Genomic DNA, 24,975 nt, shown 5'->3' with positions numbered 1-24,975 from the left:
GTGCTGGGAGCATTCCTGAACCGTGAATCAGATTACTGTACTAGCAAGGAATAGCGCATTGGTAAAGCTTATATTCAGCCAATATCAAGTCAGCTTTAGCAGCTTTGTGGCAATGAATAGCCATCTTTGCTTGCATTATCAAGAAAGTTAAACCTCAGTAGAATCAGAAGACATTTTCGATGGCTTTCCTAACACTTATTCTGCCCAACACATCTGTCATTCTATCTTCAGAGCAACCGATCTACTTCGTGATTAGAAAGAGTATTTCTCATCTCCAAGTCATGTAGACCTGAAGTGGCAATATGTGCATTATAAAGGACACAGTGCCACCTCGTGGTTAAACTGAACATAAGCTGACCTCAGAGGCGCCATCTAGTGGTTGGTACGCTTAATGAAAGTAAAAAAAAAAAAAAAAAAAGTCAAATAGTGTAGCTCAGATAAAATGAAATTAGTTCCTTTAATTGCTACAGGAAGTGGTTCTACACAGTGTATACTTTAAACACACAGCCTTCTGTTTAAACTAGTACTCAAGCTTATCAGCTAAAAAACATGACATAAAAAATAAAAAAAATACATGGGAGTGTTCTAATAGCTCCACTCAACAAGTTAGGCTTATTTTGTACAATAATTTCCGCAACTTACACAGTGTTAAATCACCACATAGAGATACAATAAGCAGGCACTGCCTTTAGATCTCAGTAGGTAAATTCAGTGCTGGAGTAATGGTAATGTGTGATATGCATGGGATGCTCCATCTTTGAAACACTAGCACAGTCCAATCCATAACAAGAAAGTGGCACAGTCCATAACAAGAAAGTGGCACAGTCCATAACAAGAAAGTGGCACAGTCCATAACAAGAAAGTGGCACAGTCCATAACAAGAAAGTGGCACAGTCCATAACAATAAAGTGGCACACACCAACTGTACTCAGACAATCCAGGTCTTTTATTTCAACAGTAGTAGTAGGTGACAAACACACACACTGTGGCCCAGATTTATCAATCTGCCCGAAGCCCAGACAACCAACCACAACTCAGCATTGATATTCTAACTAGCTCTGCTTATAAATAAAAAAAAATGAGCAGTGTTTGGTTGTTATGGGCAAAATCAGACTGTTTTGGTTTCAGGCAGATTGATAAATCCGAGTCGATATGTTTTACATCTAGTCTAGAAAATACATAGGCAAAATACAAACAACTGTGTTACACTATTTATCAAGAATAGAACTCAACAAGGGCCGACTCATATGATGGACCGTTCACCCGACAAATGAATATTTTTGAAACCCTGTAACTGATCACTTGTTTTGGTGAGATGAAAATGTGTTCTAATGATTCCATAAACCCTAAATCACACATTAAACAAAGATACTGCTAACTTACCATTGTTCCAAATGGGATCGCTCTGGAAGCATGATAATAGATGGCAATAAAGTTGATAAAGAATGCAGTCCCACAAACCATGGCTGGTATCAGGAAAGCTCCGATGAACATTTGCTTTATCCACCTCCGTCCTAAGAATGAACAATCGGTCTTATTGTTACATGAAAGAAAGCAGCAATTCACTCATTCAGGTAACATGAATGTCACTGGTGATGGTAATGGTGAAATCTGATAGTTTCAGCTAAATCGCAATTCTTCAACAAAAGATTTGCCATGAGCCTTCATGATCACAAGGCAACTAATATGCATTTTCTTTCATCATTTTTATTATTTTTAAGTGAACAAAATACAATTGATATCTTATGTTCTAAAAATCTGACAAATGGAGATTAAAGTTTAGCAGCAATTTTTTTTAGATTAATACATAGTAAGGGTGGTGGGCCCCCCACAGCAAGTTTGAGAAAACCATTGCTTCTTTGCTGAATTGACAAATAAAAAAAATTATAATAATAATTACTAAGGCCAAATGTTTGTTGTTTGCCCCTTTCCGATTATATAGCGGCTTTTGCCTGAGATTGTTATTGAAGGATTCTGGCGTGTGACTAAGTTGGCAGAAGATGGTGGGGGAAGATTGCGGGGCAGACCGGCGATCACTGTGGGACCGGCGGACACAGACAGCGGCGGGACAGTCGGACGCAGCAGTAAAGATCAGCGGTAAGTGATCTTCACTGCTGTGTTCCAGCTGTGGCAAACTACAACTCCCAGCATGCACTGATAGACTATACATGGTGGGAGTTGTAGTTTTGCAACTGGTTGCGAAGCACTGAGTTAAGTAACAAACTGTGTTTTGCAACCAGTGTGCCTCCAGCTGTTGCATAACTACAACCCCCAGCATGCAGGGACAGCCAAAGGGCATACTGGTAGTGGTAGTTTTGCAACAGCTGGAGGTTTGGGGTGGGGTATAAATGCTCAATGCACCCCTTACTACATTCCGTGAGGGGTGTAGTTTCCGAAACAGGGTCACATGTGTGTGTGTGTGGGGGGGGGGGGGTCCACTGTTCTGGCACCACGGGGGGCTTTGTAAATACACATGACCCCTGACCTCCATTCCAAACAAATTCTCTCTCCAAACGCCCAATGGCGCTCCTTCTCTTCTGAGCATTGTAGTTTGCCCGCAGAGCACTTTACATCCACATATGGGGTATTTCCATACTCATTAGAAATGGGGTTCCAAATTTTGGGGGGTATTTTCTCCTATTACCTCTTCTAAAAAATGGTGAGTTTGGGGGAAAAAACAGCATTTTAGTGAAAAAAAAATTTCTTCATTTACGCATCCGACTAACAAAAAGTCAAACATCTGTGGGGTGTTAAGGCTCACTGTACCCCTTGTTACGTTCCTTGAGGGGTGTAGTTTCCAAAATAGTATGGCATGTGAGGGTTTTTTGCTGTTCTGGCACCATATGGGGCTTCATAAATGCGACATGCCCCCCCAAAAACCATTTCAGCAAAATTTGCTTTCCAAAAGCCAAGTTTGGCTCCTGCTCTTCTGAGCATTGTAGTTCGCCCGCATGGCACTTGACATCCACACTCAGAAGAGATGGGGTTACAAATTTTGGGGGGCATTTTCTCCTATTAGCCCTTGTAAAAATTTAAAATTTGGGGGAAAACTATCATTTTGGTGAAAATAAATAATTTAATTTACAGATTCAACTTTAACGAAAAGTCGTCAAACTCCTGTGGGGTGTTAAGGCTCACTGTACCCCTTGTTACGTTCCTTGAGGGGTGTAGTTTCCAAAATAGTATGCCACGTGTTTTTTTTCTTGCCGTTTCTTTGAAGCACCATAGGGGCTTCATAAATGCAACATGTCCCCCAAAAACCATTTCAGCAAAATTTGCTTTCCAAAAGCCAAATGTGACTCCTTCTCTTCTGAGCACTGTAGTACACCCGCAATGCATTTGACGTCCACACATTGGGTATTTCCATACTCAGAAGAGATGGGGTTACAAATTTTGTAAAAATGTAAAATTTTTAGTGAAAAAAAAAAATTTACACATCCAAATTTAACGAAAAGTCGTCAAAAACCTGTGGGGTGTTAAGGCTCACTGTACCCCTTGTTACGTTCCTTGAGGGGTGTAGTTTCCAAAATAGTATGCCACTTGGGTGTTTTTTTTTTTGCTGTTCTGGCAACATAGGGGCTTCCTAAATGTGACATGCCCCCAAAAAACCCTTTCAGAAAAACTCCCTCTCCAAAATCCCATTGTCGCTCCAATCTACAAGAACATGAAAGTGTAAAAAATGCAGATTTTGAATTTTCTCCTTCACTTTTGCAGCTATTCCTGTGAAACACCTAAAGGGTTAACACACTTACTGAATGTCATTTTAAATACTTTGAGGGGTGCAGTTTTTATAATGGGGTCATTTAGGGGGTATTTCTAATATGAAGGCCCTTCAAATTAACTTCAAAACTGAACTGGTCTGTGAAAAATTCCAATTTTAAAATTTTGTGAAAAATTTGAAAATTGCTGCTTAACTTTGAAGCCCTCTGTTATCTTCCAAAAGTAAAACAAAGTAGACATATTGTATATGTGAATCAATATATAATTTATTTGGTAAGACTAATTTCCTTACAAGCAGAGAGCTTTAAAGTAAAAAAAAATGCAAAATGTTCACATTCTTCATGACATTTTTGCATTTTTCGCCAAGAAATGATGCAAGTATCGAAGAAAATTTACCACTATGTTAAAGTAGAATATGTCACGAAAAAAACTCTCTCTGAATCAAATTCATAAGTAAAAGCATTCAAGAGTTATTAAAGGGTAACTCATTAAAATAAATTTTTGCCATTGCACTCCTTATGGTAAATAAAAAATATTTCTAATATACTTTGTTTTAAAAAAATGAAGTTTTCTATGTTTTATTTGTGCTTAAAAAAGCTCAAGAGCACATTTCCCCCCATCTTATACATAGACTTAGGACCGAGGTCCAAACACAAAGTGCAGCCTGGAGTGTTGAGGGGTGTGTGTCCAGCCTCATCCAATCATAGCTCCTCTCATACTTAACTGCCATATGCTGGTTATTAGACACGCCCCCCTCAGCACTCCAGGCTGCACTTCCTGTGTTTGGACCTCAGTCCTAAGTCTGTGTATAAGATGGGGGGGAAATGTCCTCTTGAGCTTTTTTTAAGCACAAATAAAACTATTTTTTTTTAAACAAAGTATATTAGAAATCTTTTTTATTTACTATAAGGAGTTCAATAGCAAAAATTAGTTTTAATGAGAGTGCCCATTTAATGCTTAAAGCAACAGTGGTCAGATTTGCAAAAAAAAACGCTCTGGTCCTTAAGGTGAAAATGGGCTTGGTCTTTAATTAAGGGGTTAAAGGTCCCTTTCTTGGAGTTGAAGGAAAAATAAAAGCCAATAAATGACTCCCTGAACAAATAAGACAATGAAAATATTCTTAAGGGTACATTCACATGTACTATACAAGTTACAGATTTCAGACACTAAAATCTTCAGGTAATCTCATAAAACGTATATAATCTGCAAGTTTTCACGTGTGACATTTGTGCTTTAATGCTACAGATTTTGTGTCATGGATTTGATCATTGACTTACCACCATAAAATCTGTAGTAAGCAACCACAGCATGCATATATACGTATGTGCGTGCGTGTGTGTATATATCTATATATACACGCTAGGGATCGACCGATTATCGGTATGGCCGATATTATCGGCCGATAATCACGATTTTGGGCACTATCGATATCGGCAATTACCTTGCCGATAAGCCGATAATGCCCCGCCCCCGACCGCCCCCCCCCCCCCCGACCCGCCGCACCGCACCGTAGTGCTGGGCGGTATATCGGTATGGATTTTTGCCCATACCGCTATACCGGTCGGGCCCCACCCTCCGAGTCAATAAAAAAAAATAAAAAATTATAAACTTACCCGTAATGGGGGTGGTCCGGGCCATCCATCCTTCCTTCCTGTAGTGTCCGGCGCCATTCCGGGTGGAGGGTGCACCGGTACGGGCTGTCCTTCTCCGGGGGTCATCTTCTCCACTCCGGGCAGGCTCTGGCCTAGTACGCTGCATAGACGCCGCTACGCCAGGTGCGTCGCTGCGCACGGGCGTCACCGAGTAGCGGCGTCTATGCAGCGTACTAGGCCGGAGCCTGCCCGGAGTGGAGAAGATGACCTCCGGAGAAGAAGGACAGCCCGGACCGGTGCACCATCCACTCGGAATGCCGCCGGACACTACAGGAAGGAAGGATGGATGGCCCGGACCACCCTGACAGGTAGGGGGAGAGAAGCGGGTGGTTGCGGCTGCAGCCTATGGCACCGCAAAAGCCACTGCAGTGCATTGATTTAAAGCGCCCGCTTTAAATCAATGACCTGCAGCGGTGTCGAGGGGGGATAAATAGCCGATAACTTATACCGGAATATCGGTATAAGTTATCGGCTATCAGCCCTAACCTCCACCGATTATCGGTATCGTCCCTAAAAAAACGATATCCGTCGATCCCTAATACACACACACTCAGTACTTGTGAAAATACCCATGACTGCAGATTTCCCAATTGAAAACTTGCCAATTACATGCAAGTTTTCATGCATTTAATCTACGGCAAAAAAACATTTCTCAGTAAAAATGCTTAATATGCAGTTCTCAATATGCTTTGTTTCAATTTCTTGCAATTTTAGATTGACCTTTGATATTAGTTAGCTGTCAGTGAACAAGAACTTTTTTGTTTACATGGAGAGAGTGTTAACTCATACATGCCTAGTCCTGCTTTTAGCAAAGATGTGGATACAAATGTTTCCTTTTGTCTCTGCAAGCTAAATATATCAGCGGTAGCTGCACAAGTCTGTTTTCTTAGTCTGAAATCCAGCCCATTTAGCTCACAGAGTTCTGTCTAGAATTTATACATATGTATCCACTTTACAGCTCAGAGCAAGACTAGATAGATCTATACAGCCTTGGCTCCAGTAACATCAAGTTTTTTTAGGTTTAAAGCCATTATATGTTTTATACAAAAAAAATTTTCTTCAAATATTATGTGTAATACAAAAAGTTAATTATACAGCAGCGTTTGACCACATACAAAATCAATTACAATAGCATTACCTCCTTGCCTGGCATATAGGCTTCCACCAAAGTACCCATTGACTGGAGATGTTGCAGCATAGACAAATATAGCTGTGCTCAACATTGAACCTCTCCTACAGGAGATAAAAGAATAAACATGTTAAAAATCAAGGTGACATATTACATTCAGAAAAAAAAACAAAAAAAAAAAAACTGAGAAAACTAAGTCCTCCTGGATGAAAAAAGTATGGTTCTTAAATACGAAAAAAACAAAAACAAAATATAAGTTGCTCAGTCCAAAATAGACTGGTTCTTAAAAGGGGTTATCCAGGTTTAGAACAACAGTTAATTTCCTCCAAAACAGCACCACAGGTTGTATGTGGTATTGAAGCTCATGTATTAAAGTGAACAGAGCAGAGTTGCAATACCACACACAACCTGAGGAGAGATGTGGTGCTGTTTTTTGGAAGAAATTAGCTCTGCTTCTTATTCCTGGATAATCCTTTTTATTGGTTAAACACTGGACGTCTTCTGTATTGTTATTCATTTCCTGTACTCAAGCTTCCTTTTTGTCTTTAATTTTTTTGGATTTCACTCTCTCCCCCTCTGTGCTAAGCTACCAATCTCATGACAACAAAGCATGAGCATCAACAGATAAAAACCAGAGCCAAATCTGCCCGTTGTGAAGACAGTGTCATTATCCTCCCCTCTAGGCTAAGAGGACATAAGCAAAAAGCGGGGCTAAATTGTTATCTTCAATAAAATAAATCAATAATAAAGTTTCCAGTCATTAGATGTTACAGGCTGTTCACATTACTTTTCGGCTGTATGCTGCAGGAATACATCAGGACATTGTTAAAAAGGTATCCAGATGTATACTGGGTGTAGCCATAGGGTTTAATAGATCAAACACAGCCAACTAGTAATTATGTATGGTCTATTTTAAGCAGATATAAATTTTACTCACAGGACACATACTTTTGTGACCTTTATATTAAACATATATGGGTGTAAAATAATACCAGTCACATGTAGACTATGTTTGAACCCTATGGCTATGCTGTCATATACATCAATATCTTACTGCTGACCTATAACTGTTGTACAGAAAAAATGTGACGTGAACCCCATGGTGTGACAAGGGTTTCTCCCCTTTCCTGTGAATTCCTGTTGTCTGCATGAGTGATACCCAATCATCCCAAGAAAAAAAGACTTTACAAACACTGGAGGAGAATCATCAAGACCTGTGCAGAGGAAAAGTTCACCAGTTGCCCAAAGCAACCAGATTGCTTTTTCTTTTTTTTTAAATCGCCGGGGACCCTCCGCAAAGCAGCACCCACCTGTCTCAGCTGCACGCAGCACTGGAGGCTCTATGTCTAAAGCCCTCTCCCATAGGCTTGCATTGAGGGGGCCGGGCGTGATGTCACACGGGGACGGAGTCGTGACGTCACGATACTCCGGCCCCGTGGTCGTGAGGCTTCAGACACTGAGCCTCCAGTGCTGCCTGCAGCTGAGACAGGTGGGTGCTGCATGTGAGATTGCGGGGGTCTCCGGCGATCAGACATTTTATCACCTATCCTTTGGATAGGGGATAAGATGTCTTAGGGCCTGAGTACCCCTTTAAGTTGGAGTTAGTACTGGTAATCAAAAGGATAAATAGGAAGGTCACGCATGCTGTTCATACTCACTCTGTATACAAATCCTCAATCATGGCTACAATTATTACAATAAGAGACACTGCGAAAATCTGACATCCTGATCCAATAAGTGATGAAAAGATCAAAGGGTGGCTTGACGGTCTAAAAACATCTCCATGGACCTGCTTCCAGCCATACTCGTCTCCAAGATCTCTATCCTGTATTTAAGAGAAATAAACAGAAATTCTATTTGAACCTCAGAGCACAGCAGCAATGAAAGGTTATTTTACCCTGAACTTGAGATAAAAGTATAGGTCTTGTGCACACTACACCAGATGTAGAGAGAGTATAGATCTGGGGCTGATTTAATCTATAAACATTTCCTTAGCTTTACAACACCAAAATGTCATACTTAGTGAGTGATGCAATTAAATATAATATAATAATAATATATATGTATTTTTTTTATATATATATTTATTATATATAAAAATATCTAAAAAAAAATATATAATAAAATATATCTATATATTTTCTTTCATCTTCTACAAATTAGTTCATTAAGCAAAATTTGTCTTCTCAAACCAGACACCAATTTCTTCTCACAAAAATATTAATACCATGATAGGTGACAAACAGAGCTGCTCTTTGGGTCACTATGACTCCTATGCCCTTAATTTATTGGTGCACAAACTTCATATTTCTGACATACCAGAAACTATTACCATAGGGAATACTGGGTCATCCAGTCAACCAATCACCAGAATAATAAGAGTCTATAAACATTACATAATTTGTAAAGCCAATCTTTAGCACTGATTCATACCATGTCATCCATTTCTTCTTCCTTGCTGTATCGGGCATAATCTTTCCGTAAGGTTCTCATAAGAATCATGGACACCAATCCCACCAAGAAAATGACCATCATGAAAGAATTAAAGATTGAAAACCAGTGTATCTATAGAAAAAAATAGGACATTATGACATAATAAATGACTTGTATAATAAACGTTTGTATTCAAGGTAAATCTGACAAAAATTTGTTAAGGAAACCCCAACATTAAAATTAGCAGATAGTGGACAATAATTTTCCTTTCTAAGTAAAGGCACATAAAATTTATAGCAGATAGGTTTATGAATGATTTTGAAAGGAAAGCAGATTTATAGAAGATATAAAAGATACCTACTCTGTGCTGGAAAAATGAAGGATCAAGGTATTTGTCAAATCGATCTTCAAACTTGACATCAGACTTTTTCCACTTAACCTACAAGAGACATGGAGTATAAATTTAGCAATTGCAAATGAAGAATTCAGTCTCTAATATTATTTCAACTGGAACACAAACCAGTCAAATTTAGTTGTCCTTAAAGGGGTACTCCGCTGCTTACCGTTGGAACGCCCCCTCCCATAGACTTGCATTGAGGGGGCGGGGCTATAACGTCACGAGCTCCCGTCGCCAGCTCCAACGTTTAGAACAGTATGTTCCAAATGCTGAGCAGCGGAGTACCCCTTTAAGACTAAATTTAGTTACATCACCAAGGGATTAAAATGCGCTAAAGGTACCTGAGTTATGCACAAAAATACATCATTACAATATAAAATGTCACATTTTTGGGAAAGATCCATGTGACTTTTAGAGGGTTAATGATCAGGTCCCCACACAGTGGCTGCAGCACTGTGGGATCAGATATGTGTAAGCTTACTTAGAGAGATACTATACTTAGTCATGATAAAGGGATCTGCTGTTTACACAGCCTGCAATATAAATGCATATAGTGTTAATACTGGCAATGCACAGACGATAGCTGCCCAGAAAGACAGTTCCTCCAAACTTCCCAAAAACGTGCATGGGGCCAACTTTACATGTTTATTACAATCATAAGAGAAATACACCTTGAGCAGCAACTAAGCTTTTGAAAGAAGATTCAGATTAGGCATATTGAAATGAGTATTCTGGAGTAATACTTTATTTTTTTAATGGACTGTGTGCACTAGAAATAAACTATACTAACCAGTCTCAATGTCATTAAGCTGCTCGTCCCTGCTGCTTTCTCCTTCTTGTGACACATTGGCCAAGTGGGCATTTGCTGCAGGGGAAGTCACTGGCTGAGGTAGGTCACCACTGTGGGGACAACACATCATAGAAAGGAGGAAGCAGTGGAGAGGGGAACCGTCTGACCGAGAGCTCTGGCCGAACAGAACAAAACAGTATGCTTTGTTTTTACTTAAAAAGTGTATTCTTATCTTAAAGATTCTTTCTAATCTTGTAGTGCATGTCCTAATACAGATTTTTGCTAATAGTTTTAATTGACTTCCTTGAGTTCTTTCAAAGATGTGGGCTTTTTTCACATTTGCTTGTTGATAATGTGTTGTCTAGGTTGAAGGCCACTGCTATGCTCTAAAGCAGTGGTTGGACTGATTCTGCTCATAACAGGAAAGTGCTGTCCACTTTACTAATGACTGTTTCTTGACTCTTGGGAGAGGTGGGGGCCTCTCTAGGACAGCCCTGAATATATCTGAGCATTTGTTCTGAGTTTAATCCTCACAGTGAGAGCAGAACCATGATCATGTGAACATATAGTACTCCACAGTCAGAGTAAGCCAGATATAAACTAGTAAGGTGATTAAAGTAAAGTGTGTATGTCTGTATGTATGTGTTTGTGTATGTCATTTTGATTATTTATGTGATAGTGTGTATATGTGACTGTGTGTAGGCCACTGGCCTGAACTATGTGGGACACAGCACAGGGCCAAACCTGGAAGCTGCATTAAGCCTGCAACAGTACAGACAAAGTAAAGGGGCAGTTCAGAGTAACCCTTTAAGGGTATGTTTACATGGCGGAATTTCCACAATTCCACAGAAATTCAGCCCAAATTGTTACCTTATCCCATCGAAATCAGTGAGGCTTGAATTTTATCTGCATTCTGTGAGGTTCTGCCACAGAATTCCATAAAATATAAGACATATTTTGACAGAATATGGAAATCAGAATTTCCACGGTGGAATGGGACTGCAGCATCCCATTTAAATCGATTTGTAGTAAACTACGATGGAAATTCCACCATGTGAACATACCTTTAGTGTGCCCAAAGTCAATATTTTTTCATAAATTTATTGCAATGGAACACCCTTTAAAATAAACATGCATGATTATTCTGTGACATCTGCCATCAGGGGATCAGAAGGCCCCAGAGTTGAGCATCGCAGATGCCCGAGTCCTGTAAACTTAAAATAAAGCCGTGCCCATTCCAGCCAGTGAAAAAATGAAACTACCTGAAAGGGTCAAAATATGCAAAGTCAACAATGGGAGATGCCCCCTTCCCCCAAAAACAATAAAATTATCCACAGGATTCTGCTAACTTACTGAGTAGGACATTGGGACCTTGGTGTTTGGGACAAGCTTGACTTTTGCTTCACTAGTGAGGTTGACATCCACGATTCGGTTTCCATTATATCCAATCTCAAGCTTTTTATATGTCCAAAGATAGTAATCATCTCCATTCTCATCAGCTTCACCTACAATTCCTGCAATTATTGGCACCAAAATGTATTTAAAATAACATCATAACTATATATTTGCACAGTATTTATTTATCTCTTTAAATAATTTTTTTTAAACATATATTTTATATGCTGGCCGTAACAGTTTTAGTACGGCAGGAACTTGATGTGGTCCAGACCCATCTTACCAGATATACAGAACAGTCAACATCTGTGTCTGTATCACTGATTGTTGTCCTCTGCCAGATGCTGTAAACAGCCAACATTACAAAAGGATTGTGCAGAGACACTAAACATCTCAGTATTTGTATAAAAATGGAGAATATGCAGTAAAAGTATTAACACAATGTCACAGAGACCAAATTCTTACCCCAAATTGGTAAATCATCTATGTACATCTGATACCAGTAATGGTTCTTTATTGCATAAACAAATGCATCCTTCTTTGCCTTGTCCAGTTCTATTTCACAATAGGTTGCCTGCATCACATCATCTGAATAAAAGTAAAAACAGCAGGCAAGTCAAGAGTGATTACAACCTGGGACACTGCAACTATTTAAGATGATGTGTGCGCGCACGCACGCACGCACGCACGCACACAACACACACACGCACGCACGCACAATATTTCTGCCTAAGCCAGTGTTTCCCAACCAGGGTGCCTCCAGGTGTTGCAAAACTACAACTCACAGCATGCCTGGACAGCCAAAGGCTGTCCAGGCATGCTGGGAGTTGTAATTCTGCAACAACTGGAGGCACCCTGGTTGGGAAACACTGGCCTAAGCAGATGAAAGGAACCAATTTCTCAGTGGTCAATAGAACATAAGGTAACTGCCTAAGGGCCATTAGCATACGGTGTGGGACAATTTTAAAGCTAATTTTCTGTACCATCGCAGATGTGAGGAGGGACATCTGGACATGGTAAGAAAACTTATTTTACCCTATATGACATGTTGCCACACATTGTATAGGGTCTAATTTGGTGACAGGTTCCATTAAAATGGAGCCAGTCATCAGTTTGGACCCCCGTAACCAACACCAACACATTTTACTCCCAAAGATGATATTTCCTACCATGCTTTCATACCATCAATTTCATTAATTATGGTAAAGTGGAGAAACGCAGCTAAATAAATTTTACATCAGGGTCAAGTATCCCCAGGGGCAGTGCACTGTAATCACAACAACTGAGGTCCATAATCAGTCTCTCTTAGGGGACATTAACAGTGCGAGCAAGGCCAACTTCTTATCCCTTGTTCACTAAATCTTGCACAGGCCCAGTGGTATTAATGCTAGACATGCCCACTTCCCGTCATATTATGCAGCATCTGTGTTCTCGGGGTGCAGTAAATGCTTCTGAATGCCGCACTGCCCCAGGGACTACTTTGTCCAGATTTACAAAGCTGCTTTTCTCCACTTTACCAGGACCGAGCCTGAACACGAAAGCATGGTATGAAACATCTTTCTCGTCCTACTACATTGCTTTTGGGTAAAAATTCCCAATCTCAATCCCACTTCCCAAAGTATCCCAAATCTACAACATTACTTTTGGGTGAAGATACCCAGGAGGAATCATGCCTATATAGCTACAAGGTTTAATCAAATTTATTCTCAGACCCTCATCCAATAGATTGAAGGTGCACATACACCTTAGACTAAAATCAGTCTAACAACCAACTTTTGGCACAAGTGGTCGACTTATGTGTATGGAGGTTTTCTGACTCTCCCTGACAATTTCAGTGGAGAAAAGGGTCAAGAGTGTTCGATTTTTACTGTAGAAACCTATTGTTCATGAAGGGATAAGCCTTAGGCTGGGTTCACATCACGTTTTCAGCCCTACGGAACCGCATACGGCTGTGGGGAGCTAAAACTGGGCGCTCCCGTATCCCTGCCGTATGCCGCCCGTATGTACCGTATTTATCGGCGTATAACACGCACTGGTGTATAACACGCACCCCCATTTTAACAGGGAAATTTAAGTAAGGCTGGGTCCACACTACGTTTTGTCCCATACGGGAGCGCATACGGCAGGGGGGAGCTAAAAGCTCGCGCTCCCGTATGTCACCGTATGCGCTCCCGTATGCCATTCACTTCAATGAGCCGACCGGAGTGAAACGTTCGGTCCGGTCGGCTCATTTTTGCGCCGTATGCGCTTTTACAACCGGACCTAAAACTGTGGTCAACCACGGTTTTAGGTCCGGTTGTAAAAGCGCATACGGCGCAAAAATGAGCCGACCGGACCGAACGTTTCACTCCGGTCGGCTCATTGAAGTGAATGACATACGGGAGCGCATACGGTGACATACGGGAGCGCGAGCTTTTAGCTCCCCCCTGCCGTATGCGCTCCCGTATGGGACAAAACGTAGTGTGGACCCAGCCTAAAAAAGATAAAATGTAAAATAAATGACTTGGACTAAATGCCACATCATCCCCCCCAACTTCCTTTTCTTCTGCACCTCCGTTTGGTCCCGTCCCCTCCAGTGCCACATCATTCCTTCCCTTTTATCAGTCCCTGTGCCACATTTACCCCTCTCATCGCCACCCCCCATGTCTCATCATTTCCCCCCCGTCATAGACCACCACTAGCCATACAGACATTAAGCCTTTAGTGCCTCCCCCACCATCATTTCCCCCTGTCTCATCATCCCCCCACCCAGTCTCATCATTCTCCCCCTGTCTCATCCCCCCATCATTCTCCCCCTGTCTCATCCCCCCATCATTCTCCCCCTGTCTCATCCCCCCATCATTCTCCCCCTGTCTCATCCCCCCATCATTCTCCCCCTGTCTCATCCCCCCCATCATTCTCCCCCTGTCTCATCCCCATCATTTCCCCCTGTCTCATCCCCCCATCATTTCCCCCTGTCTCATCAATCCCCCCCCCCCATCATCATCCCCCCATCATGTTCCTCCTATGGCATCCAGTGGTCTTCAACCTGCGGACCTCCAGATGTTGCAAAACTACAGCCAACTGCTGTCCGGGCATGCTGTGAGTTGTAGTTTTGCACCATCTGGAGGTCCGCAGGTTGAAGACCACTCTTCCCCTTTCCTTACTTGTCTGCGCTTCGGCTGTCTTGCGGGGTCAGTGATGCAGATGAGTTACGGCCTCTCCCGGCTTCTCTGTGCGGCATGTCACTTTTCGGCGGAGACTACAGGAAATGAAAAGTGACGTGAGTGATGCCGGGAGAGGACGTAACTCATCTGCTTCACTGCCCGCAAGACCCTCCGCCTGACCTGACCTGCCAAAGCGCAGACAGGTAAGGAAAATAAAACTATAAAAAGCAGGAAAGAGAGAATGATGAGGGAGGGGGAATGAAGTAAAAGTGAAACTCACTTGTTTTCTCCCGCACTATCCACAGGTACTGGTGGATAGCGCGGGAGATGCTGATTAAAAGGTAGCGCAGATCCGGGCAAGGTAGGGCTCATTTTAATCAGCGTCTCCCGCACTATCCACCACACCAGTACCTGTGGATCGTGCGGGAGAAAACAAGTGACAGTGCAGGGAGGAAACGCCGCTGGTCACTGATTTAAAGTGGCCGTGGCCGTGCTGTTAATACTTAACAAGCAGACGCTGCTGCGGCCACTTTAAATCAGTAACCAGAAGATTTATCGGCGTATAAGACGCAGGCAGACTTTTTGCCTTAAATTTAAGTTTTAAAAGTGCCGATAAATACGGTAATTAATTTCAAAGCGCCGGCCGGAGTGAAACGCTGACTACGGTCAGCTAATTTTTTGCCCCTTATGCGGTTTTCCCACCGGACCTTAAACCGTGGTCGACCATTGAAATGAATTACATACAGGCGGCATATGGGCAGCATACGGGCGTTCCCATATGGCTGAAAACGTGATGTGAACCCTAGCCTTACCCTGAAAACAATACCCAACGTTTACTTGTATGGGGTGATTGGGAGAAATAGCCGACCTGACATAGCAACTCCATGATTCCAATAGAATACACTGAGGGGATTCATCTGTGTTTACTCAATACAGTGGCCCATATTTATCAATCAGCCTGAAATCCTAATTGTCGTTTTTTTCCCCACAGCAACCAATCACAGCTCAACTTTCATATCTTAAGATCTTGTAAAGTGAAAAGTTGAGTTGTGATTTGTTGCTGTGGGAAAAACCAGCCAATAAGGGTTTCAGGCTGATTGAAAAATCAGGGCCAGTGTGTGCATGGTTACAGTCAGTAAGGTTAAAAACAAAAAAAAACACTGAAATACACACCTTTAAATGTTATATCTAAGCCACTAAACTCTAATTCAACTCCTTGAAGAGCTTCTCCTAAGGTTTCGTGATAGTGACTAATACTTTTCTTTTTTCCAACACAGAATGGCAGTGAGAAATATTTGTATGTCTCTTGCCTATTGTGGTATGGTCCTACTGTGTTCATCCATAAAACCACCTCCTCTTTGTCATTATACTGTGGGGAAAAAAAGATAAAAAGTTAATACCATACACAAATAGGAAATTATTACTTTTAACCACATGCTGTTACCTAGAGTAAACAAAACAGTATTAGGCTGGGTTCACACCACGTTTTTGCGATACAGTTCCTGTATACGTTTTCAATTTGAAAACCGCACGGAAGCGTATTGAAAACCGCAAGCATTGACTCTCCATTGAAAACCATATGCCAAAAGATGCATCAGGTTGTGTCTGTTTTGCCAGAAAAACCGTATTGAAACTTATAAGTTATTTATTTATTTTTTAACATGAGAGTCAATGGGAATCGTACAGAACAGTATGTTCGTACGGTTCCATACGGTTTTTGACTTTGCACTGTTTTTTTTCTTGGAATTTCAATCAAACAAGTGAAACTTTATTCATAATTTTGTGAAAGTTAAAAACGTATATTTTTTTTTGTTAAAAAACGGATGCAACCAGACATCATTTTTCACACCATATACGGATTAAAATTTGTACACACGTTTTGATACAGTTTAGTCAGGTTTTGAGGAATCCGTTTATTTATTTTTTTTTATTCAAAAACCTAATACAGGAACTGTATTGCAATAACGTGGTGTGAACCCAGCCTTAGGCCCATTTTCAACTTTTTCCAGGGACAAAAAGGTCCAACCACAACTGCCGCATGTCATCACTAGTTACCTCTGCCAGTGGTACAGTATGCAGCGGTGCATAGCAAATATGCACAGGATACTGTACGTGTGAATATATCATAAGGGTAGGGTCACAACCGCGCTTCGCAGCGTATTTGACGCTGCGGATGCGCTGCCGGCAGTCACAGAGCAACTGCAGAGCAAGCTCCCTGCTGCGGATGGGTAGCTCTGTGTGTTAACTCGTGACTGCCGCCGGGAAATCTGCCGCTATGAGCTCTCGCTCTGCCATCACTCTGTGACTGTTGGCGACGCATTGTATATGACCCTGTTATGCACTGTATATGACCCTACCCTTAGGGTGTATTCTTACATACAGCATATTTGATGCGCAGGATTTTAAGCTGCAGGGTTTATGCTGCAGTGTTCAATGTAAACTAAATGACTGAACACATCTTCAAATCTCTACATAATCTGCTGCTGAAGATGAACAGTGAAATTTCTGTAGACACACTGAAGTCAGTAGGTCAGTCAGTGCAATTTTCCACTCTAGAAAATCCACAGCAAACTATTTACATGTGAACAAACCTATAGTAGGTTTTTAGCAGTACTAATGCATTCTGCATTTCCATGAGATAAGTTGCAGACCATAACACAGACATGAATTGAGGGGGCGTGGGATGACCATGTTCAGAACGTCGGGTTGTCTCAGTATCTTCCTCCATTCCTTCAGTTTGGCAGGCAGGCTTGGGGCACCGACAGAGCTTTCTGACGTCAATGCTGCTGATTTTCGGCTGGACCCCCACTGCCATCGAAGGGAGGAAGATACAGGGAGAAGAGGACCACGGGATCGCAGAGAGGTAAGTATGTTTATCATGAGTGTCACCCGCACAACCTGCTTGTAGTAACAGGTTAGTGCGGTGACACTGATGAGTTTTGCTTTTAGAGCACTTCATTTGGGTTTGAGTCTAGTGCTACAGCCTATATTTACAGGGACAATTTATATAAGATGTTTTTAACAGAGCAGCAGTAATTTAATATGCCAATAGAAAGAAACTTAAAAGTAAGCAAATATCTTGGCTATTGTCACCTTTACTAAAAAGGTATCAAATCCCCCACGTCATCACTATACAACAAGGAGGAAGTGACTTGTTCTAAGAACTTTACTTCATGCATCAATAAAGACTGGCAACCAGCCCAATTTTCATATGCAAAATCCTACAATTCTGGAGAATCATCCTCATTACAGTAGAAGCAGTACAGTACGTGGGTAAACTAATCTGTGGTGTACATCTTGAATCTGGAGCATGTTTATTGAGATTGTTAAGGCCAGGCTCACACCGGCCTCAGAGGCCCTGTTCAAATAACAAAAAAAAAAAAAAAAAAAACGCAATACAAAATAAGCTACATAGTGTTTTTTGTCAGTTGTGTTCCAGTAATGGCAATAAGATTTGTCAGGCTCCATTCATGTGCACTGGCCCATCTCCAAACAGAGCCTCCATTTGTTAACCTAGCCTAAAATGCTGTAGAGTTAGCAATGGATTTCCCCACTGCCTTCAACAGGGAAATCAAAATCTGCAAAATCCCTATATACCTAACCTTTCTATAAGATGGGACTATTCATGGTATTCAGCATATCGGGAAGACTAAATGGGCCAAATGGTTCTGATCTGCTGATGTATTCTATGTTTCTAACCTGAGGCTGTGGATTTTACTGTGGAAAAGCTTTACAGCAACTAGTGATTTAAAATACATATTTTTCGGTGCATATTTTCTGCTTTAGATATTATTGCGTATCTGGCCCTGTCTGACCATACATTTATAAAAAAATAAAAATCTGTCAGCGCTATTACATGGCATACTTAAAAATCAGTTTAAAACAAGCAATGAGCAGTCTTGAAAAAAAATTTTTAAGGACCTGTAGAAATCACGTTTTTTAACTTTAACTTTTCTTCATTATGATAGATTCCATGATAAAAAAAAATTACCATTTTTACATAGACATATGTACTCGACATATGATGGTTCTCCTGGAACCAATTAATATCATATGTTGAGGGACCACTGTATTGTGATTTGATATGGTATTGTGCTATAACAAATGGTGAAATCTCCCAATTTCATTGTCCAATCTCCCCCATTTATTTTTTATCCCCCAATTTCACATCTCCGCCATTTCATTACCATGCCCCTTTTTTCCCCCATGTTCTCTTCCCCCATGTCACATATCCCCCAATAATGTTGCGCCAATTGGTGAGGAAAACTAAAAATCTGATGCTTCCCTAGCCATGGTCCTCCCGTAGGTCTGCCACAGATCCCGTTCTCCTCCATACAGTCTGGTGTCTTAATGGACTTACAGGACCTTCCTGCTCAGCCAATCACTGGCCTGACACGTGACACCGCTGCAACAAACATTTAGCTGAGCGGGAAAGGTCCTGACACCAGTTACCTGGGAGCACAGAGAAGATCCTGAGATCACACAGAAAACAGGATCTGCGGCAGACCTACGGGGACTGGGGCTACGTGAGCATCAGGGTTTCTTATGTTTCCACTGTGCCCTTATTACTTAGGACAGTGTTTTCAAAACAGGGTGCCTCCAGCTGTTGCAAAACTACAACCCCCAGCATGCCCAGACAGCCAAATGCTGTTAGGCCAGACTGTATGGAGGAGAATGGGGATCTGTGGCAGACCTACGGGGGGGGGGCCAGCCCCTGCGTGTGTGTGTGTGTGTGTGTGTGTGCGCGCGATATGGTGTCGGGTCGCCTCCACAGCTAATTGCAAATTGCCCTGGGGGGCTATAGCGCAATTTGCAAAAAACGTGATTCTATGGCGATATATTGTGCAGCCCTACTGCAAATAGAACAAATAGCATGAAGTAACTCATTGCACTGTTTTCAAAGCCATGACAGTTCCATAGCAAAGAACCATAGCAAAACTTTGTTTGCACAGTTATACCTGAATATTCCTACAAAACAAACTAATGCCAAAAAACAAATTAGGTGTAAGAGGTTTGAAACTTATAATGCGATGCCAGCGGATGTCATGTCCTAAGTGGAAACTACTTTTTATGTTTGTTTTAGGTTTCATGTGTCTGCCCATTGTAGACATATATGTGGATGAATGCAAGGATAATAAATATAGCTCAAGAGCTTCCAATAGTAGGGTGAATAAAGCCAAGGATGCACTTTTTAGCAAACAAATTAATCTTGCGCAAGTGTCCTTGTATTTTACTGTACGCTGTCAGGGAGGGCTGCAGTGGGCATCCAACCTCTGGGAATCATGCTGATCACCAAAACAGAGGAGGAGAAATGTTTGGGGGTAAAATAGGAGGGGAGGGGCTTTTTAACTTTTTTTTTTACTTTAAATGTAAAAATTTTTTTTACACTTGAATAGTCCCCATAGGGGGACTTCTCATAGCAATACCATGATTGCTAATACTGATCTGTTCTATGTATAGGACATAGAACAGATCAGTGTTATCGGTCATCTTCTGCTCTGGTCTGCTCGATCTCAGACCAGAGCAGAAGACGCCGGGAGCTGGACAGAGGCAGGTGAGGGGACCTACGTGCGGCGTTCTGAATGATGGGATCTCCGCAGAAGCTGCGGGCCATCAGATCATTCAATGAAATCGCGTACTGCCGCAGATGCCGGGATCTGTATTGATCCCGGCATCTGAGGGGTTAATGGCGGACGCCCGCGAGATCGCGGGCGTCGGCCATTGCCGGCGGGTCCCTGGCAGCGATCAGCAGCCGGGATTAGCCGCGCATGACATGGGCATCGCTCCGATGCCCGCGGTTATGTACAGGACGTAAATGTACGTCCTGGTGCGTTAAGTACCACTGCACCAGTCCTGCGTTCTTAAGGGGTTAAAGGGAATGTATAGCCTAGATTTATTTATTTTTTTAGCCTCATGAAGATAGGCAACAATACACAGGGTTTGTCCCGTTGGCATGAATGGGAAATATTACTGGGCAAGCTCTGTGACCTTTTAACATGTAATTTTACAGAAAGGGGGAGGCTGAGCAGTGAATATCACCTATTGTGAATACATGTCTTATCTACTGGTGTCCCCTTTCAATGTCATCCTGTCTGTAGTATGACATTGCTAGTATGACATTACAAGTAGGACATTGCTGGAAAGTGATCTGTACAGATCAGGAATTTGCAGCTTATAAGTCCTAACGGCCAAACTGAAAACTGCAAGATTTCCTTTTTTTTATTTTTAATAACATAGCAAAATGGAAAATTAAATCATGTTTTTCCGTTACATTTTTTAAGATTTTTTTTTTGTGATATTTACTCTACAAAATAGGTCTTTGATGACTTCCCTTTAAGCAAACCACCTATCCAGCCACAGCAGATACATCATTAGGTCTGGGCACACAGGCCATGTGCCCTGTATCCTGTTTAGTGACCTCACATGTTCTATTTAAACTACATTGCAGCAAATGTATTGAGACCAGCTGTGCAGCAGCGTATGCTGTCCGCCTGTTTTCTGGGCAAACATTCCACCCATTTTCAGCCGTGAACCAAGCCTTATGGGGAATCTCATTATGGACACAGATTATCACTTGTACAAGAGTGTTGCCTGTTTTGACAGTTTTTATATGGGCCTCAATGTCTACCCTAAGACCATCAAAGTTCCTTACGCAAAATAAGTTTTGGGTTGTAGGACTTTTTTTTCTAACTCCTGTTGCCTTAACCTGGGCGCGCCCTACAGTGAGGTGCATCTTAGAGTCTGAAAAAAATATGGTAACCAAAGATGCCCTCCTTGTACAAATATTTTTCTTATCTTTGTATTGCTAAAATGCCAAGACAAGCCTTTATTATAAGCAGCGTGCAGTTTGCTCCCCAACCACCTTAACAATAAATCCTGATTAATGACACAGGGAAAGCAAACATCTATACTCTGAAATGACGAATGTGCCCCTGTACAACATATCTCTATAGCACTAATTCCACTATGGTTTTTCACAATTCAGACCAGTGTTTTCCAAAAAGTGTGACTCCAGCTGTTGCAAAACTAGGGATCGACCGATTATCAGTTTGGCCGATATCTGCTGACAATCACGATTTTGGGCATTATCGGTATCAGCAATTACCTTGCCGATAATGCCCCGCCCCATCCCCAGTTTTATAATTACCTGTTCCCGGGATCCACGCTACTTCTGGCTCCTGCTGCGTCCTGCGTTACGATGTGCATTGACGAGTGACGTGACGTCACCGTCAGTGCGCACAGTGACAGCTCAGGAGGACGCCACCGGAGCCATATGTAGAGTGGACCCCGGGCCCAGGTAATTATAAAACCGGGGATGGGGGAGGCAATGGGGCCGGGGTGGTGCGGTGGGGGGTGCGACGCGGCGTGGTAAGGGGCGCAGAGCGGTGCGGCGATCGCGTTGATAGGACCCAGGAGGACCCCCGGACAGGCAGGGGGAGAGAAGCGGGTGGCGGCAGCGGTCTATGGCACCGCAAAAGCCATTGCAGTTCATTGATTTAAAGCGCCCGCTTTAAATCAATGATCTGCAGCGGTGTCGCGGGGGGATAAATAGCCGATAACTTATATCGGAATATCGGTATAAGTTATCGGCTATCGGCCCTAACCTCCACCGATTATCGGCCCTAAAAAAAACTATATCGGTCGATCCCTATGCAAAACTACAACTTCCAGCATACCCAGACAGCCAAACCGATTTAGACCATGCCAGTCTAAGCTTAGAGGCTTGACTGCGGACTGTAAATGCGAGAAAAGAAAATACAGGGGGAAAATACGTAACTATTTCCAGCTGGAACAAGCTATTCAGTGTAGAAATGTTTTATTATTAAGCTAACTTCATTCCACAGAAGGAAGACTGCCGGTGCTCACAGAAATGGACCTGTCAGGTCAAAAATGCTGCCTTGGGCTCTGTTCATACTGCTGTCAGAGACTCTGTTCAGAGCCTTCATCACCAGTCCCATGAGATTTGAAGGATACAATAGCCATGTAAGCAGCTCTATTTTTACTGTCAGGACAACAAACACCATAACAGACCCCATTACAAGCCGATGCAGTTTGTTTGGTGGCTTAAAAGGAAAACTGTCACTAAACTCTCCCCACACTAACCAGGTCCTGGCTGGTAATGCGGGGGGACGCAGATCAATACAATGCCTACCATGCCCGGATCTGACCCTGCCGTTCGCCCGTTATCTTTATTATTCTTGATATGCAAATGATCTAACTGGCACGGGCAGGGTTACAAGACTCCATCTGGCACTGTGACGTCACCGCTGCTTGTCCACATCACCACCCGGCTTATAAATATTCATGCCCTCCCTCTCCGCTCTGTACAGGACTTCACTGCGCTGAGGCCGCTACCGGGTGTACACAGGATTGACTTATAATGGGGTCTGTCAGGTTCTGTCAACATGCTGCATATTTTCAGACCCCATTACAGATTGCCTTTGCTGTCTGGCATGGTATCTTTTTCTTTGTTTTGCTCTTAGGCCCCTTTCACACTATAAAAATTCATCCATAATGAACGTCCGTCATAAAAATCTTGAAAATTGGCCGTTAGAAAATCCCATTATAGTCCTTGGTATTTTTCTAATAGCTGTTTTAACCCGTTATTAATAACGGCCATTATTTTGTGACGGGCGATAGTAACGGGAGAAATAGTGCATGCATCAGGCGATAACGGGTTAAAACGGCTATTAAAAAAATCCCATAGACCATAATGGAATTTTCTAATGGCCAATTTCCAGGGTTTTTATAACAGGCGTTTATAACTGAGGTATTTTGATAGTGTGAAAGCAGCCTTATGATGGAGCATTACAGAGATGTGAACAAGGCCTAAGAAATGTTTCAGAGATTTTCATTACAGCAGGCGCTTGGTCATAAAGAAAATATATTCTGGCCATACCAACAATACTGAGGTCTTCTGACTTTCCCATTAACACATTCCATCTGGTTTTTTTCTCTCTCCCTTTTACCATTTAAGTCAACAAGATTTACCTGTTAATCCAGTTTACGTGTATGTTCACACATAACTAACTCACTGCACATTGCCTAGAGCGGATTTTCATACTACTGACTTCAAACCCACAAATTTTACATGATTGCGGATTTTCCACTGAATTATTTAAGTCAGTGGTATCAAAGTCCACTGTGGGCAAACTACAGCAGATTAGTTATATGTGAATCTATCCTAAGGGGACCATCAGGTGATCTGGCTGGAGGATAGCCAGATCTAAGGCCAGCTTCACACTACATATTTCCAATTGAATTCCGTTTTGAAATTCCGCTCAGAAATTCTGGTGCAGCAGAGTCCCATTGGTGGCAATGGTATTCTGCCGCACAGTGCACACTGCAGAGTTTGAGGCAGACTTTCTACCAAAACATTGAATCAACGTTCTGGTGGTCTGTGATCTCCAATCCACAGACATTGCAATCTATGGGCACGGCAATGTCTGCGTGGTCCTAGAGCCGACTGATTCAGTGCGCTGTGTACATTCCGTAGTGTAAAGCCGGCCTAACTACCGTAATATCAGCACAACCAACTATTCTAGGAGTGTGGTGGTCTGTAACCTAGGCAACGAGCTGTCAACAAGGGGAGGAAAGGAGCAGGAATATCAGGAGAATTAAGCCAATTTGTTAAATGAAAATATTAGCAAAAACTTAGTTAACTTAACCCCTTGAGGACTCAAAACTTGTTTTCGCACTTTTATTTTTTACTGCTCTCCTAAAAATTCTAACACGTTAAATTTTGCCACTACAGACCCATATAAGGGCTTATTTTTGTGTAACCAATAGTACTTTGTAATGACATGATTTTATAACAGTCTGCGGCAAAACAAACATTTTATGGGTGAAATGATTTACTTTTTAGGGCTTCCGTTTCTACGCAGTGCACTTTTTGGTAAAAATTGCACCTTATCTTTATTCTGTAGGTTCATACAGTTACAAGGATATAAAACTTATTTTTCCGCACACAGGGCTATAGGAGGGCTCATTTTTGCGCCGTGGTCTGTAGTTTTTATCAGTACCATTTTTGTTCTGATTGGGCTTTTTTTTTTTTACGTGTACGCCATCGACCATGCGGTTTAGCTAACCTTATATTTGGGGCATTTACGCATGCGGCGGTACCACATGACAGATTATTTTATTTAAAAAGGCCTCCATTTTATTAGAGGAGGCAGCTGAGGACCCTCCCATCATCCAGTAAGCTGATCTGGACATCGCGATTCTGTCGCGATAGTCCCAAACAGCTCCGCTGAGCTACTGGGATAGTTTCACTTTAGACGCTGCAATCAACTTTGATCGTGGCGTCTAAAGGG

The 24,975-nt window shown here is 42.1% G+C and overlaps 1 protein-coding gene across 1 annotated transcript in view; it reads right to left on the bottom strand.

Annotated features, from left to right (window-relative positions):
• TM9SF3 (transmembrane 9 superfamily member 3) overlaps nucleotides 1-24,975 on the bottom strand; it is a 46,771-nt gene that overhangs the window by 17,199 nt on the left and 4,597 nt on the right. The window contains exons 2-9 of the mRNA XM_056530353.1: nucleotides 15,836-16,031; nucleotides 11,982-12,104; nucleotides 11,475-11,635; nucleotides 9,296-9,373; nucleotides 8,935-9,066; nucleotides 8,160-8,326; nucleotides 6,511-6,605; nucleotides 1,384-1,514 (exon numbers count right to left, since the gene is read on the bottom strand). Of these exons, the coding sequence (XP_056386328.1) occupies nucleotides 1,384-1,514; nucleotides 6,511-6,605; nucleotides 8,160-8,326; nucleotides 8,935-9,066; nucleotides 9,296-9,373; nucleotides 11,475-11,635; nucleotides 11,982-12,104; nucleotides 15,836-16,031 (1,083 nt within the window). The remainder of the gene's footprint in view (nucleotides 1-1,383; nucleotides 1,515-6,510; nucleotides 6,606-8,159; nucleotides 8,327-8,934; nucleotides 9,067-9,295; nucleotides 9,374-11,474; nucleotides 11,636-11,981; nucleotides 12,105-15,835; nucleotides 16,032-24,975) is intronic.

Source organism: Hyla sarda, chromosome 7 (assembly GCF_029499605.1).
Source record: "Hyla sarda isolate aHylSar1 chromosome 7, aHylSar1.hap1, whole genome shotgun sequence".
In the NCBI taxonomy this organism is placed as follows: Eukaryota; Metazoa; Chordata; class Amphibia; order Anura; family Hylidae; genus Hyla; species Hyla sarda.
This window is presented reverse-complemented; position numbering and strand designations above follow the sequence as displayed.